At 43.8% G+C, this 15,015-nt stretch overlaps 1 protein-coding gene across 8 annotated transcripts in view; it reads left to right on the forward strand.

The window, feature by feature from the left end:
• Positions 1-15,015, forward strand: part of LOC138982861 (cGMP-specific 3',5'-cyclic phosphodiesterase-like) — a 108,066-nt gene that overhangs the window by 81,242 nt on the left and 11,809 nt on the right. For 6 of the 8 annotated variants that reach the window (XM_070356237.1, XM_070356235.1, XM_070356238.1 and 3 more), the window contains 9 exons: positions 215-358; positions 9,303-9,452; positions 10,229-10,336; positions 11,056-11,165; positions 11,373-11,460; positions 12,375-12,475; positions 13,004-13,081; positions 13,684-13,822; positions 14,667-14,750. In XM_070356237.1, coding sequence (XP_070212338.1) covers positions 215-358; positions 9,303-9,452; positions 10,229-10,336; positions 11,056-11,165; positions 11,373-11,460; positions 12,375-12,475; positions 13,004-13,081; positions 13,684-13,822; positions 14,667-14,750 — 1,002 coding nt within the window. The remainder of the gene's footprint in view (positions 1-214; positions 359-9,302; positions 9,453-10,228; positions 10,337-11,055; positions 11,166-11,372; positions 11,461-12,374; positions 12,476-13,003; positions 13,082-13,683; positions 13,823-14,666; positions 14,751-15,015) is intronic. The other 2 variants (XM_070356236.1, XM_070356241.1) reach the window with 1 other exon arrangement.

Here is a 15,015-nt window from a genome sequence, read left to right on the forward strand (position 1 = left end):
CCAGAACTCATTCTTGAGATCCCGCAACAGCACGTGTGTTTTTTTCTTTTAATATCCAGGGAAGGGAATGCTTTCAGACCTTTTATGCAGTGTCGTTATCTCATGCCTAATTTTGGTTCGTCAAATATTTGATTCACTAAACAAGATCAAAGATGACCCGTAGGAGATCGCGTGTTATCTGGTAGAGCGTAACACTGACTTTGCTGCGTTGCAGGCGTTCTCCATCTTCACGGGTCTGGGGATCCACAACTGTCAGATGTACGAGAACGCGTGTCAACTGATGGCCAAGCAGAGCGTGGCACTGGAGGTCCTGTCCTTCCACGCTACAGCGCACACTGAGGAGGCCAATGCTCTTTACGTTAGTAGCAATTCTGATACATGTCTGTGTGGCTCTCGGTCAGCTTGTCTCTCTGTATGTTTCTCTCTCTCTCTCTCTCTCTCTCTCTCTCTCTCTCTCTCTCTCTCTCTCTCTCTCTCTCTCTCTCTCTCCCTCTCTCTCTGTCTCTCTCTGTCTCTCTCCCCCCTCTCTCTCTCTCTCTCTGTCTCTCTCTCTCTCTCTCTCTTCTCTCTCTCCCCCCTCTCTCTGTCTCTCTCTGTCTCTCTCCCCCCTCCTCTCTCTCTCTCTCTCTGTCTGTCTGTCTCTCTCTCTCTCTCTTCTCTCTCTCCCCCCTCTCTCTGGCTCTCTCTGGCTCTCTCCCCCCCCCCCCCCTCTCTCTCTCTCTCTCTCTCTCTCTGTCTCTCTCTCTCTCTCTCTCTCTCTCTCTCTTCTCTCTCTCCCCCCTCTCTCTGTCTCTCTCTGTCTCTCTCCGCTCTCTCTCTCTCTCTCCCCCCTCTCTCTCTGTCTCTGTCTCTCTCTCTGTCTCTGTCTGTCTCTCTCTCTCTCTCTCTCTCTCTCTCTCTCTCTCTCTCTCTCTCTCTCTCTCTCTCTCTCTCTCTCTCTCTCTCTCTCTCTCTCTCTGACTAGGTTCATTTATGAAATTAAGCTTTCGCGACATTGACTTTTCTCTTTAAGTGAACTGTAAAGTCCTGAGGTCTTCAGAAGATGTCAGTGGATGTATTTGCTAGCTGTTGATGGTTATATTTTCACGGTTGTTTTGGGCAAAATGTCAGCGTATTTATTAACCAGCTGACGAAAGTATCTTAACAGTTGTCTGGTGAAGATGTCAGTGGATGTATTTGCTAGCTGTTGACGGTTGTAACTTTTTTTATTTTTTTAATTTTTTTATTTTTAATTTTTTTATTCAAATAAATAACAACAATTAACAATATCTCATACAATGAATTAAATACAACTTATCGAGTACAACAAGCCAACTTTTTTAACGTTTTGTTCTTCGAACACTCACACAAAAATGCTTCTTATCTGTAACTGCCTATTAAAAATACTTTCCAACGGTAAAAACGAATTTGGTTTTTTATATATACTAACGCACATCTTTCCGATTAAGATAATGTGGTTCAATTTATACATAGTTGCCTTTTTCACCATTACAAAATGCATACCAAATAAAACATCACTAACTTTCAAAACAATCTTAATTTCTAAAGTACGAAAAATAAATTCTTCAATAAACTTCCAGAATTTGTATACAACCGGGCATTCAAAAAAGAAGTGTTCAATGAAATCAGTTACATCACAACAGTAATTACATTTATTAGTTTCCGTTACTTTCATTTTACACAGGAGAATGTTGGTCGGATAAATGTTGTGCATAATTTTCCAGTGTAAAACTCTTAATCTAGTCTCTTGTGTTGACTGATAGGCAACTATCCAAGATCGTTCATCAATTTCTACATTAAACTTTCTCTTCCAAAATCCTCCGGAACATGGTACATCTGTTTTCATATTAATAATCTCTTTCCTATATTCTCTGGCACTTAACACATTTTTGCCGTTAAACAGTGGTAAGGTAATACAAACATCATCAGTCATATTTACAACATTTTTCCTCATAAATAATGACACAGCAGCTTTTACAACATTATATTCAAGAATTCGGTTTGGCGAATATCCAATCAAATCACATATGTCTTGATATGATAATATGTCTCCCGAACGTACAATGTCAGTTAATACCAATTAATACACCTCGTTGTATCCAACTTTCAAAAAATAAAACTTTGCCACTATACGTTATGCATGCATTATTCCATAATAAAGTCGGCCCGACTGTCCCACGATCGTAGTGGTTATTATCCAGCCAATATTTTAATACTGCTTTCCAAAAGTGTGATTTCACTAGGTCTAACCCTTTAAATCTTGCACTGTTTACATTCGATAAGAAACATTCAAAATGCTTTCCAAAACGCAAATACATCATCTTTGGAGTGAAACTCCAATTATCATTTTCATTTGATGTAACCCATTGTAATAAAAAAGAAATTTGCATTTGCCTCATATCGATCATTTTTAAACCACCTTTTTCAATTTCAAAACATAAAACGCTTCTTTTCACCTTTTCAAAGGCCTTCCGATTACAATCTCTTTTTCGCCACAAAAATCTAAACAATAAGGTATTGACTTCATTCAAAACACAGTCAGGTAATACAAACGCTTGCATAATATACACAAATTGTGAAATTAAAAACGTTTTCAGATGTAGCCAAGTGGCGTACACAGTCTTTTTGTGTAATTATCTCCTGCCCGACCCAGTTGCCTCCCCTGTCTATTATCTTCCCCTGACCCAAGTTGTGTCTCCCGCTAGGATTATTGTGTGTTTACTTTCTGGTGTTTACTTTCTGGTGTTTACTTTCTGGTGTTTACTTTCTGGTGTTTACTTTCTGGTGACTACTTTCTGGTGTCTACTTTCTGGTGTTTACTTTCTGGTGTTTGCTTTCTGGTGATACGTTAAGTAAAAGTCACGTTATCGCAACCTCTGTCTTGGCGTCTCATTTATGCTTCCTGGCCTATCCCCCCCTTCCACTCCACCCTATCACATCTGGCGCTGCGAGCAGGATTCAGGAAGTAGAGACGCCGTAGTTTAACACCAGAAAGCAGGGGTAGCAGTGTAGGAGGTACTCGGCGTATCCAAGATGGCGGTCGACGGGGTTCCTAGACCCCAGTGGCAGATGTTCTCCCCTCCCAGGCTCCCCCTCTTCACTAGCAGCAAAGATGGCTGTCTGCTAGACGACTACGTCACAGAGGCTCGTCGCATCATTGCCCACTTCAACCTGGAGGCGCTGGGCGGCGAGGCTGCAGAGTGGCTGATCCAGTCACTCGCTGGGGCTGCCAGGAAGGAGGTTAACCTGCACCCCCCTCAGGCGACCGCTACGGCTGACCTTGTCTTGACCATCCTGCAGGACACGTTTGGGGACCACGCCAGCAGTTCTTCACTGCTTTCGTCATTCTTCACGCGCTACCAGGGACAAGAGGAGGGCCTTCTTTCATACGCCCACAGTTTGCAGTCTCTGCATGTCAAGATTAATTCTGTTGTTCCTGATACATTGACAGATGATGCTCTCCGGGATCATTTCAGCCATGGACTGTTTTTGCATCCTCTACGACGAGATCTGCTGCGCTTTGTGAGAGGGCGTGAGGCTGTCACTTTTGCGGCAGTCCGTGCAGAAGCTCTCAGGTGGATGAGGGAAGATTTCGAGGTGGTGACGAAGCAACAACAACAAGCAACAGAGAGCAGCACTGAGGTACGCAGCCTGCAATTACAAGTCAGCGAACTCGCCATCAAGTCAGCAGAGCTTCGAGCTGCCTTGCACCAACGCCCGCCGGCTGCCCCTCGTCAACAGCAACCGTCCGCGAAGCCACGTTGTTGGCTTTGCAACCGCCACGGGCACCTACAGGGCAGGTGCCCTACCAAGCGTCAAAGGGATCAACAACCGCTGTCATGGAGACAGCCCAGTGAGCTACGTGTGGACCAGCAGTCAACATCCATCAAGCAACCGCCCCTCGAGCAGAGCAGTCAGACAGAGGAGGTTGTGACTGCTCAGGAACAGCTGACGTCGAAGCACGAGGCCTCCATTGACAGATTAGAGACCCGACTGAAGAAGGAACTGGAGGCCAAGCAACAGTTACAGGATGAACGTTTTCAGAAGGACTTAGAAATACGCCAACTTAGAGAGCGGTTAGTCTTCAAGTGTGAAGAGGTGTCAATTGAGCGGAAAGCAGCAGGACACATTCGCAAAGACCTGGAAGCGTTGTTGCAACAGCAGCTCACAGAGAAAGAGCATCGGCTTGCGACAGCCCCAGCCCCCGTAGAGCTTCACGACGCTGACCCGATAACATTGTGGGATTCTGTGCTCAATTTGTCCTGCCCCTTTACTCTAAGTCCCAGCTAAACCACCCCCTCGTAAAATCATGAAAACTCTTCAGTCACACATGTGGCGTAACCATGCCTTGCTTGCTTGTTAGCTATTGTGCTCAGCTAAGAGACTGTGTGTACACTATGATTATTGATTGCCTGTTGTATTGTGTCTTGTATGAATGGGTTGGGTGACTATGAGTGTCATCCGTTACCGTTTCTGATTTTATTTGTTGTTTCACTTGGGTGAACTTGTGTTTGATTTATAGATGTCATTTTCAGCTATTCCCGAGGCGCTGTACCTGCGAGGACGCAGTTGGTATAGAGCTGGGGGGGATGTAGCCAAGTGGCGTACACAGTCTTTTTGTGTAATTATCTCCTGCCCGACCCAAGTTGTGTCTCCCGCTAGGATTATTGTGTGTTTACTTTCTGGTGTTTACTTTCTGGTGTCTACTTTCTGGTGTTTACTTTCTGGTGTTTACTTTCTGGTGTTTACTTTCTGGTGTTTACTTTCTGGTGACTACTTTCTGGTGTTTACTTTCTGGTGTTTGCTTCTGGTGTACGTTAATTAAAAGTCACGTTATCGCAACCTCTGTCTTGGCGTCTCATTTATGCTTCCTGGCCTATCTCCCCCTTCCACTCCACCCTATCACACACAATACATATTTTCCCTACAATGCTCAAATTTCGCTTCTCCCATGCACAAATCAATCGCTTAATATTCCTTATTCTTCCAGTCCAGTTATCTTCTACCAAAGAAGCACTCTTATCATTACAAAAATATACACCCAAAATCTTCAACTTTTTCTTCCAAACAAAATTATAAAATGTTTCATCACAATGTTTTCTACTACCCAACCACATCGCCTCAGACTTTCTCTTATGTATCCTTAAGCCTGAAAAGCTAGAAAAGTCATTCATTATTTCAAGTGCATAATACATATCAATCTCATCCTTTAAAAAAAAGGGTGATATCGTCTGCATACAGAGCAATTTTAATAACAGTTGCAATATCAACATTGTTCCATAACGAGATTCCTTTAATACGTCTACACTGTCTTATTTTTGATGCCAACAATTCAATGGCCAGTACAAAGGCCAAACATGAAAACGGGCACCCTTGACGAATCCCGGCTTTCACATCAAAAAAATCAGACAACCATCCACAATACTGCACTGAGCTAACCGTGTCGTTCATTAACACAGTCACCCATTGAACAAATTCTGGCCCAAACCCGAATTTTTGAAAGGCTTTAATAATAAACTCTTTTGAAATACTATCGTACGCTTGAACACAGTCAATTGCGACCAACAGGCCAGGTTGATTTAACTCGTGTGACTGTTCGATTACATCATCAATTAACCTTAATTTTATCTCCCACAATTCCGAGAGGAATGGGTCACGTGAGATAGAACGCGGGAATACGTCACTGAACGAATGGTTTTCGTCCTGTGAAGACGTGTTGGTGCACTGTCTCTCTTTGCTTTGCTTTCATTCTTCTCTAACCTTTCTCTGTACAAGTTTTAGTTGTAGGTTAGTTGAAGTGTATTGACTATTTTGATTGTTTATCATTGTGTCAACTTGCAAGGTAAGGAAACAGTTTGGAGTTTTCGGTGTTTGTTGGTTTTTTGAACCGGGAACTTGTTGTTTCGCGTATGAATTTTATTCGTCGAAGCTAACACATGGAAATGTTAGGCGTCAGTCGGCGCGTTTATTGTTTTTGCAGGTGTGACCTACTATATTTGGGTCAGTTGGGATCGTTACTTGTTTTTGCACGTGTGAACTAAGGTCAGTCGGAATTGTGACTTGTTTTGGTAGGATGACATATTATTTTGGCTACGGAAATGAAGTATACGTTTGCTGACACAGTCAGTCACGATTTGCTGACATAGTCAGTCACGATTTGCTGAAGCAGCCTCTTTGTTTTTTCAGCAGCTGTCTCGATTACAGCAATTACTATCGCCTGAGGCGAACTATGGGCCACAGAAGGTCCGCTGTGCTAAGGCTGGGCACTAGTCCATTGAAGATTTGAAAATCTTTGCAGTGGATTCTAAATATTGTAGATACTTTTCTGCCTTTAATATAACCGACTTGATCTTTCTGAACAATATCACCAATAACGCTTCCTAACCTTTTTGCCAAACACTTGGCTATCAGTTTATAATCGCTGTTTGTAAGGGAGATGGGTCTCCAGTTCTTTAATTCATTTTTAGGCAAATCCTTTCCCTTGTGTATTAGGGTAATGACAGCTTTGCGCTGCGTGGAAGACAATTTTCCATCGTCAAAACTTGCATTAAAAGACGCAATTAACAATGTTCTGATGCGGGTCCAAAACACTTTCAAAAATTCTACAGTAATACCATCAACCCCAGGGGCCGACCCAGATTTCATTTGTTTAAGTGCAGCGAGAGCTTCGTTTTCAGTTATTAACCCTTCACACTCATTTCTCTGAAAATCTGAAATCTGTAATGTTGTCACATCAGATAAAAACTGATCCACCTTCTCATCCATGTTTTCAACGTTTACTTTTTTTCTGTACAAATCAGCATAGTAATTCTTTTGCGCGTTCAAGATTTCACGCTGGTCAGTTATCACTTCCCCAGATTCACACTGTATACTGTCCATTATCTTCGCATTTGCTCTGGCTTTTTCAAGGTTAAGAAAATACTTTGTGTTCTTTTCTCCCTGTTCTACCCACTTCGCACGGGCGCGTACTTGGGCTGCGCGAGCTTTACACTGCTCAACTAATTCTATTTTTAACTTAAGGTTCTCACGCTCGCATTGCATTCCACAGTTATCTGGGTCATTCGCTAACCTTGCATCCAAATCATTTAATTCAGCATACAACAAAACAATACCGTTTCTTCTTTCAACGCTTTTCTTCTGCGCGTACTGCATTGCATAATCTCTTATTTCACATTTTAACAGCTCCCGTACGGTTTGATAATCAGTATCGTTTATACATTCATATGCGTGATTTTCAATCATTCTATTCATACCATCAATGAAATCTTTATCCTGAAGGAGAGAATTATTGAATTTCCAGTAACTCGGGCCTCTGTCAATCTCAGATAATTTGAGTTGCACAGAACAACCTCTGTGGTCGGAAAAGGGAACAGACAATAAACAACATTCCGTAGTTCTATCAAAAAGTGTTGCACATGTAAATACATAGTCAATTCTCCTAGCAATAAACGGATTCTTCTTTGACCAAGAAAATTCTTTAATACCAGGGTTAAATAATCTCCATACATCAAACAGATCGCATGCGATAAACATTTCATTCAGTTGTGACACTGCTCTTTCAGGGTGCCTTTCTCCGCTCACTATGTCTAACTCATTATCAAGAACACAATTAAAATCACCACACAAAATGACGTTACTCAAACGGGAATCTTTAATAATTGACACAACCTTCTGATAAAAAACACATTTGGAGTTTACATCGTTTGGCGCATAAGCATTCAAAATCCACAAATCCTTTCCTTCACAAATTATATTTACCCCTTGGATTCTATCACAATGGGTCTCCATTACTTTATAATCAAAATTACATCCTTTTTTAAACAAAATCATTTGACCACCACTGTGTGATGTTCGTTCGGTATAAATCATATCCCCTCCCCATTCCTTTTTCCACACATCAGCTACCTGTTTCGTGATATACGTTTCTTGCAAACATACTACATCAAACTTTTGTCTTCTTAAAAACTGGAACAGTTGTTTCCGTTTGTTTGGGGATCGAATCCCTCTCACGTTAAGTGAGAACACACTTAAATCGTCAGGCATGATCATCGTCCCAGAGACAGTATCAGTCCGTCACCGTGTTGACATCAACAAACCACAGTTAAACCTACCCCATGCCAGGTGTGGCGCAGTCACGTGCATCACGGACACCCGTGTCAGCCAGTGTCAACTTGGGGAGCTTTTCTGTCGCATTGTCACTGTCAGGGGAATCCCCTGTTTGTGACCTTAGTCTTTTCACACTCAGTGACCGCGAGCGTGGCTCTAAAATGAGCCTTGTTTGGTTTTTGTCTAGTTTGTTTGTGTTGACTTGTCTGCCGCGGGAAAGGAATCCTTGTTTTTGTGCGTGTTTTTGTTTGGGATTGTTACACTGTTTTTTCTGTGATGAATCATGAATGCTATCAGCCAGTGAAGCACTCTCTTTCTCTTCCTGGGACTGGGACTGCTCCCGTTCGTCTTCGTCGCTGGTAGTTTCATCTGTGCCGCGATCGGTCGCCACGTCCACATCATCTGACGTGAGAGGGGGATCCCCAGCGGGGACGGCATCACAATCGGGGTCGCCTCTCCTGTGGCCAGACTGACCACATTCTCTGCATGCGATGTCGTTACCGCAATCAGACGCCCAGTGCCCCTCCTGGAGGCAGCGTGTGCAGGCCCTGGTTCTCCTCACCTTGGGCTGCTCTTTGTGGTACAGACGGGCACTGGCCACACCGATCCGCACCTGTTTGTCGAGGGGTTTGGCGGGGACGTTCATCCAGACGAACCGCCGGCCTGTTAAGAAACGTGTTAACTTGCCGTCTCTGTTCCGGACACGTTCACATGTGATTGCAGATCTGAGAGTTGCCCCCATTCTCACAAGGGCTGTCTCTATATCTTGTACAGCAATAGAGATTGGAATGTCAGAGATCCATAGCTTGGTAGCCGGTGTTTCTTCGCCCTCCTGTCCACGGAGGATAAATGGGTTTTGGTTAAACACCCTGATGGCATGACCACGTAGTGAGATTCCATCGATTACAAGCTTTGCTCTTGCTTCCCGACTGAGCGGGTACACGCGCCACAGGCCACGTATTTCCTGGGCGCCCAGTATTGTTCCACTACCACTGACTCGCTCGGCCGCCAAACACAACTCAAGAGTGTCATATCTGTCACCACCAGCCTGAGGCAGCTCGCGCCTTTTCACAAAAACGGGTTCGACTGACGCGGTCAGGGCGGCGGCCATTTTGAATACAGCTACACCACATAGACACACACACTTGACGGTTGTAACTTCACGGTTGTCTTGGGGCACTGTTCGTGTTTTTCAGCAGAACTCTGAGATCCCGAGCGCCGAGAAGCTGCGCCTCTACACCTTTGACTTTGACGACATGATCATGGACGATGACCACACCCTCAAAGCCTGCGTCCGCATGTTCATGGAGGCCGACATCATCAACACCTTCAAACTGCCCATGGAGGTCAGTGCTGCGGCCACACAAGATCTGTTTGCATAGGAAACATTTAACATCTCTTTAATGTTCATTATCCAATCGTGAGGGGTATGTAAACGACCTAGTTGTGGAGGACCGGGAACTGAAACGAACTGGGCACACGCACGCAAGCGCGCACACACACACACACACACACACACACACACACACACACACACACACACACACACTGACACACACTCGCACGCACGCACACATAGAAGTGTGCCAAATTTTGATCACGGAATCAGTTCCAGATTCAAAGAAGGTATGCTAATTGATGGTTTATAGCTAGGTCTTGTGAATTTTTTTTGCAAATACAATAATAAAAGAAGGCATCAAGAGTGATCGTTTGTCTATCTATGGTTCCTGAACAGTCTTAGTTGTTGTTTATTCGTAGCTCTTGGCTAGCAAGGAAAGCAAGTTGTCTGAAAGCTTACTGAGTGAAAGCAATTAGGCTGTAAAGAATTTGACTGAAAGCCAGGTCAGTGAATGAAAACAAGTTGACTGAAAGCTTGCGGAGTGAAGGCGAATTGGCTGTAAAGAAGTTGACCAAAAGCCAGTTCAGTGAATGAAAGCAATTAATGTTGATTGAAATCTTGCGAAGTGAAGGTTGACTGTCTTCCTAGATTAAAGTCCGCTTTGTAGCTTTTGTTTGACTTTCCAGAAAAAAAAGAAGTGCGGGTAGAAGCCAAGCAGGGTAGGCTGGATGTTAGAGCATGCAGTGATGTGGGTGTGGAAGTGAGCTGTGTGTCGTGTTGCAGGTGGCGTGCCGGTGGCTGTGCACAGTGAAGAAGAACTACCGCCCTGTCACCTACCACAACTGGCGTCACGCCTTCAACGTCTGTCAGACCATGTTCACCATGCTCTTCGTGAGTTCATTTCAGTGTTCAAGTGAAACTGACATGACACTAAAGCCTGATATTAATTGGGCGAAGTCCACTTCACGAAGCACACTGTGCGAATTAAGCTTCGGCTCTGAACTGTCGGTAAAAGACTTCGTGAACTCAACTGTTATGCTCTTCATTGTTTGGCTGTCGCGCAGTGTTTTGATGTGCCTGTCGTTAGCAAAATAAATTGACATCTCGTACAACTCTTCGAGGCACGACGACTATTTAAAATTCTTATCCCCAGTTAAAGCAACTATTTAGGACATAATGGGTTGATACGCTTCATTCCTCGAGGCAGTCCCCTGCCTGAATCTCAACTTGTTAAAAGAGCATAGGCTAATGCAGCTATTTACAGGCATGGGAATTGTCCACGAAATCGCGGATTTTCGCGAAAAGGAAATTACGTTTCAGAGAAAATAAAAAATTGTCCGCGGCAAAAAAAAGGTAAATTAAATTATATGTATACTATTGTCTCTCTAGCCATTATTTGTTTACACGAGAACCATCAAAATGTTGGTCTAAAATGCTAACATTCGTTTTTCCTCCGGGGAGTTTCGCCCCCCTGGTCCCCCTAACGGGGCTCTGCCCCTGTACCGCGCCGTGGCCAAGGCGGACCCTGGACCTTGACCTATTTTCAGAGTTTCAAGTTTTCTATTTTGGAATTCCCATGCCTGATTTAGTGTGTGTGTGTGACGTTGCAGACGGGAGAGCTGCGGCCCATGTTTGAAGACCTGGAGGTGTTCACGCTGCTGGCGGCCTGTCTGTGTCACGACCTGGACCACAGGGGAACCAACAACGCCTTCCAAGTCAAGTGAGTCGCCCAGCGTGCAAAGGAGATGATGACGATGAAAATCATGACAATGATGAAGACGACGTGCATTTAATCGGATAGAATACGACAGGATGGGCTAGAAGGATTATATCAAAAATACGCTGTGTTATTTTAATCAAGCCATTATTTTTCCTGAAATGTGTATACTTGGTCGATGTTTAATGTGTATCTTGCTGTGTTGTTCAGGGTGGCGTCTCCACTGGCCATGCTGTACAGTACCTCTGTCCTGGAGCATCACCACTTTGACCATTGTATCATGATCCTCAACAGTGAGGTCAGTAGTTTATGCCCTCAACCTTCCTTTCGTGTGTGTGTTTATCCATCGGTCTCTGAGACTGGTGTGGTGTCTTTGTGTGTGTGAGAGAGATGGGGGCTGGGGGGAGCTGGTAGAATGAGGAAGAGAGATCGAGCACTGGCTATCCGTTCCCTTCGGTGCTGCTCTTTCTGGCTGTCTCTCTTTTTGTGAATGTCAGTCCAAGGTATCCGGTTGTGTCTATGTGTATAGAACGAGAGGGAGAGAGAGAGAGAGGCCGGAGGGAGATTGAAAGATAGAGCGACTTTCAGTGCTCATCTGATCATCTGTCTGTTTCTCTTCCTGTCAGCCCCAATGTGTAGGAATGCCGCGTCTGAAATTTAAGTTGGTCTGTGCATATCAAAGAGTTGGAGGGAGGGGCAAAAAAAGAGAAGTGGAGAGTTGTGTAAAAGAAGTGAGAAAGGAAAAAGTCAGTCAGAAAAACCAACAACACAGAAAACGATAAAGGTGTGAAGATGTGCAATCATACATGTACAGATTAGGAGGTAGACTATTTGGAGTGAGGGAGGGAGATATGTACAGGATATGTTCACATTCATTCACTCAAGACTATTTGGAGTGAGGGAGGGAGTTATGTACAGGATATGTTCACATTCATTCACTCACCAACTCGTTGAATGCGATAAACAATTGAGTTACTCTCTATTTCGCCCTCTCTCTCTCTCTCTCTCTCTCTCTCTCTCTCTCTCTCTCTCTCTCTCTCTCTCTCTCTCTCTCTCTCTCTCTCTCTCTCTCTCTCTCTCTCTCTCTCTCTCTCTCTCTCTCTCTCTCTCTCTCCAAGAGAGAAAGCAGCCCGGATTTCCATGAGGGTAACCTCAAAACGCTATATGATACCTCATAGATCTGTACCCTTATCGTTATCCTTATCCCCACAGGGCAACAACATCTTCCAGTCGTTATCACCAGACGAGTACCGCCGTGCCATCAAACTCCTGGAGCACGCCATTCTCTCTACCGACCTCGCCCTCTACTTCAAGTAAGTGTGCCTTTTCTGTCATCTCATCTTGCCTTCTTCCTGTCTTTTTCTCTTTTGTTGTATGATCCTCCTTGCTTCCTGTTGTTTTCAAATGTACACAGTCACTATGCACTTGACCGGTCACTCTCTTGGTTTTTAAAGACAGCAATGTGTCTATACACACGCACGCACGCACACACACGCACACGTACACAAACAAACACAAACACACACTTATCCACACACACACACACGCACACACACACACATACATACACACACATACACACACACAGACACATACACACACATACACACACACACACACACACGCATACACACACACACATACACACACACACACACACACACACATACACACACTGTCACACACACACATCAAGGCGCAGTTTAGAAGGTGGTTATGAAAGAACGAAACTGGGCACGGTGTCTTCAAATTTCATTTAAATATTGCATTCCGCTCTTGAAGCTGTGAATGCAAAGTGTGTGTACGGTGTTGGCTCATGACTGTGTTGATATTCCTTTCAGGAAACGGGGAGACTTTAAGAAGCTTGTCGAGTCCGGAGAAAGGACTTTTTCAGAGGCACCCAAACGTGACCTTCTCAGGTGGGTGGATGTTGATGATGATAATGATGACGACATTTTTTAATGGCAACAATGTTTAGGTCATTCAAAAGATCACTGAAAGATCACTTCTACAACGTGTTTACTTGCCTTGTAGTCTACTCACAGACCCCTGCATCGTTTTGCGAGCGTGTTGTCGCTTTGCCATGAAAACTGACAGTAGACCTGTTTTCGTTTTGTTGTTGTTGTTTTTTTGTTGTTTTTAAATTACTTTTTGTTAATTAACGCTGTATACCAAGAGGCTGAATCTCGCAAAATGTAAACGTGATCTGCATTCGAAGTGAGCATTTCTTGTTCATTACACATTTGATCCATAACTGGCAAGGTAATAGATTATGTTGGGAAATAACTCGGTTGGTTCTTTATGGCTTGTGAAGGAGTGAATACTCTTGCTTTTATTGAGGCAAACTCTCCCACGTGACATTTTAGGCCTGTCACTATGGAGGGGTGTGTCTGAAACACGTGGACACGGAGCACGTGCAGACAGCAAGAATATTCACTCTTTCACAAACCATACAAACAAACCCAACAGATTTATTTCCGAAATTGATCCATTTGGAGACATTTCACATCGTTGATTTCAGAGCCATGATGATGACGGCGTGTGACGTGGCGGCCATCACCAAGCCGTGGAAGATCCAGCAGGAGATTGCACAGTTGGTCACGGCTGAGTTCTTTGAGCAGGGCGACATTGAGAGGCATCAGCTCGGGGAACAGCCCATCGTAAGTCTTGACCTCTTGCGCATTTTTTTTTCAGTTTTCATTTGTAGTTGCATGGTGCGTAAACTTTACATTTCATAAGGGTGGAAAGGTTATGAGGATCCTTCCTCACAGACACGTATCAAAAAGCTGCTACTTCCTGGCTGCATCGTGTGCAGTGAGAATTGCTTAGTGAATTTAGTATGCAACTTGACACAGCTTTCAGTTTCATAGTAGTTTAGATATCTGTTCACCTTGTTGTTTTTAGAGTCATTGCTACGACCATGTTGGGTATATTCTAAGAAAAGTCACAGAAACATTAATTGTTTTTAATTTGTTGTCTCAATCGTGTCGCTTGTTTGTCCACTTTATAGGCCGTCAGGTCGAGGTTCTTGGAATCGTGTTGTTTTGTCCACTTTATAGGCCGTCAGGTCGAGGTTCTTGGAATCGTGTTGTTTTGTCCACTTTATAGGCCGTTAGGTCGAGGTTCTTGGAATCGTGTTGTTTTGTCCCAAATAAAACGTTCCAAATGTTGTATCTTTCTTCTTTTTTGATAGCTTTCAGTTACGATTCAATTCAGCACACACAAATTCGCACTCTGCGCGGAAAGCTATCAAACTGTAAAATGTTAGTGTGAGTGGAAGGATGCTCCTATCCCATGTAAAATGTTAGTGTGAGTGGAAGGATGCTCCTATCCCATGTAAAAGCCCGGACAGATCTGTGGTGATTTACACGATGGTTGACACGGGACGGAAGGATCTTTACACTCCGATGCTTTTCGTGAAGATGATACCAGACACAGAAAACGAGGAGTGATAATTATTGTGTCATGAAGTGCAAGTATCACTCTTGTGCGGGTTTGTTTCAGCCTATGATGGACCGAAACAAGAAGGATGAACTACCCAAGATGCAAGTTGGGTTCATAGACGCCATCTGCGCTCCTGTCTATAAGGTAAGTTTCTGCATGCGTTTGCCTTGCTTCTTTGGAGAAAAAAACTACGCGAAGATTTGAGTGCTGTAGTCTACATTGCGCACTGTTATCAAATAGCGGCAATAAAGAATCAATTGTCTCTCTTTTATGCAAAGGCAATATTTATTCTGATGGAGTTTTGATTTAAACGGCGATCTCCCTAACCACACGTAATAGTGGTTTTTTTAAACATTAAAAAGGTTGTAGCTGTGTTTATAGTTTCTGTTTTGATTGTACATCGATATGC

The sequence above is a fragment of the Littorina saxatilis genome, linkage group LG12, assembly GCF_037325665.1.
Source record: "Littorina saxatilis isolate snail1 linkage group LG12, US_GU_Lsax_2.0, whole genome shotgun sequence".
In the NCBI taxonomy this organism is placed as follows: domain Eukaryota; kingdom Metazoa; phylum Mollusca; class Gastropoda; order Littorinimorpha; family Littorinidae; genus Littorina; species Littorina saxatilis.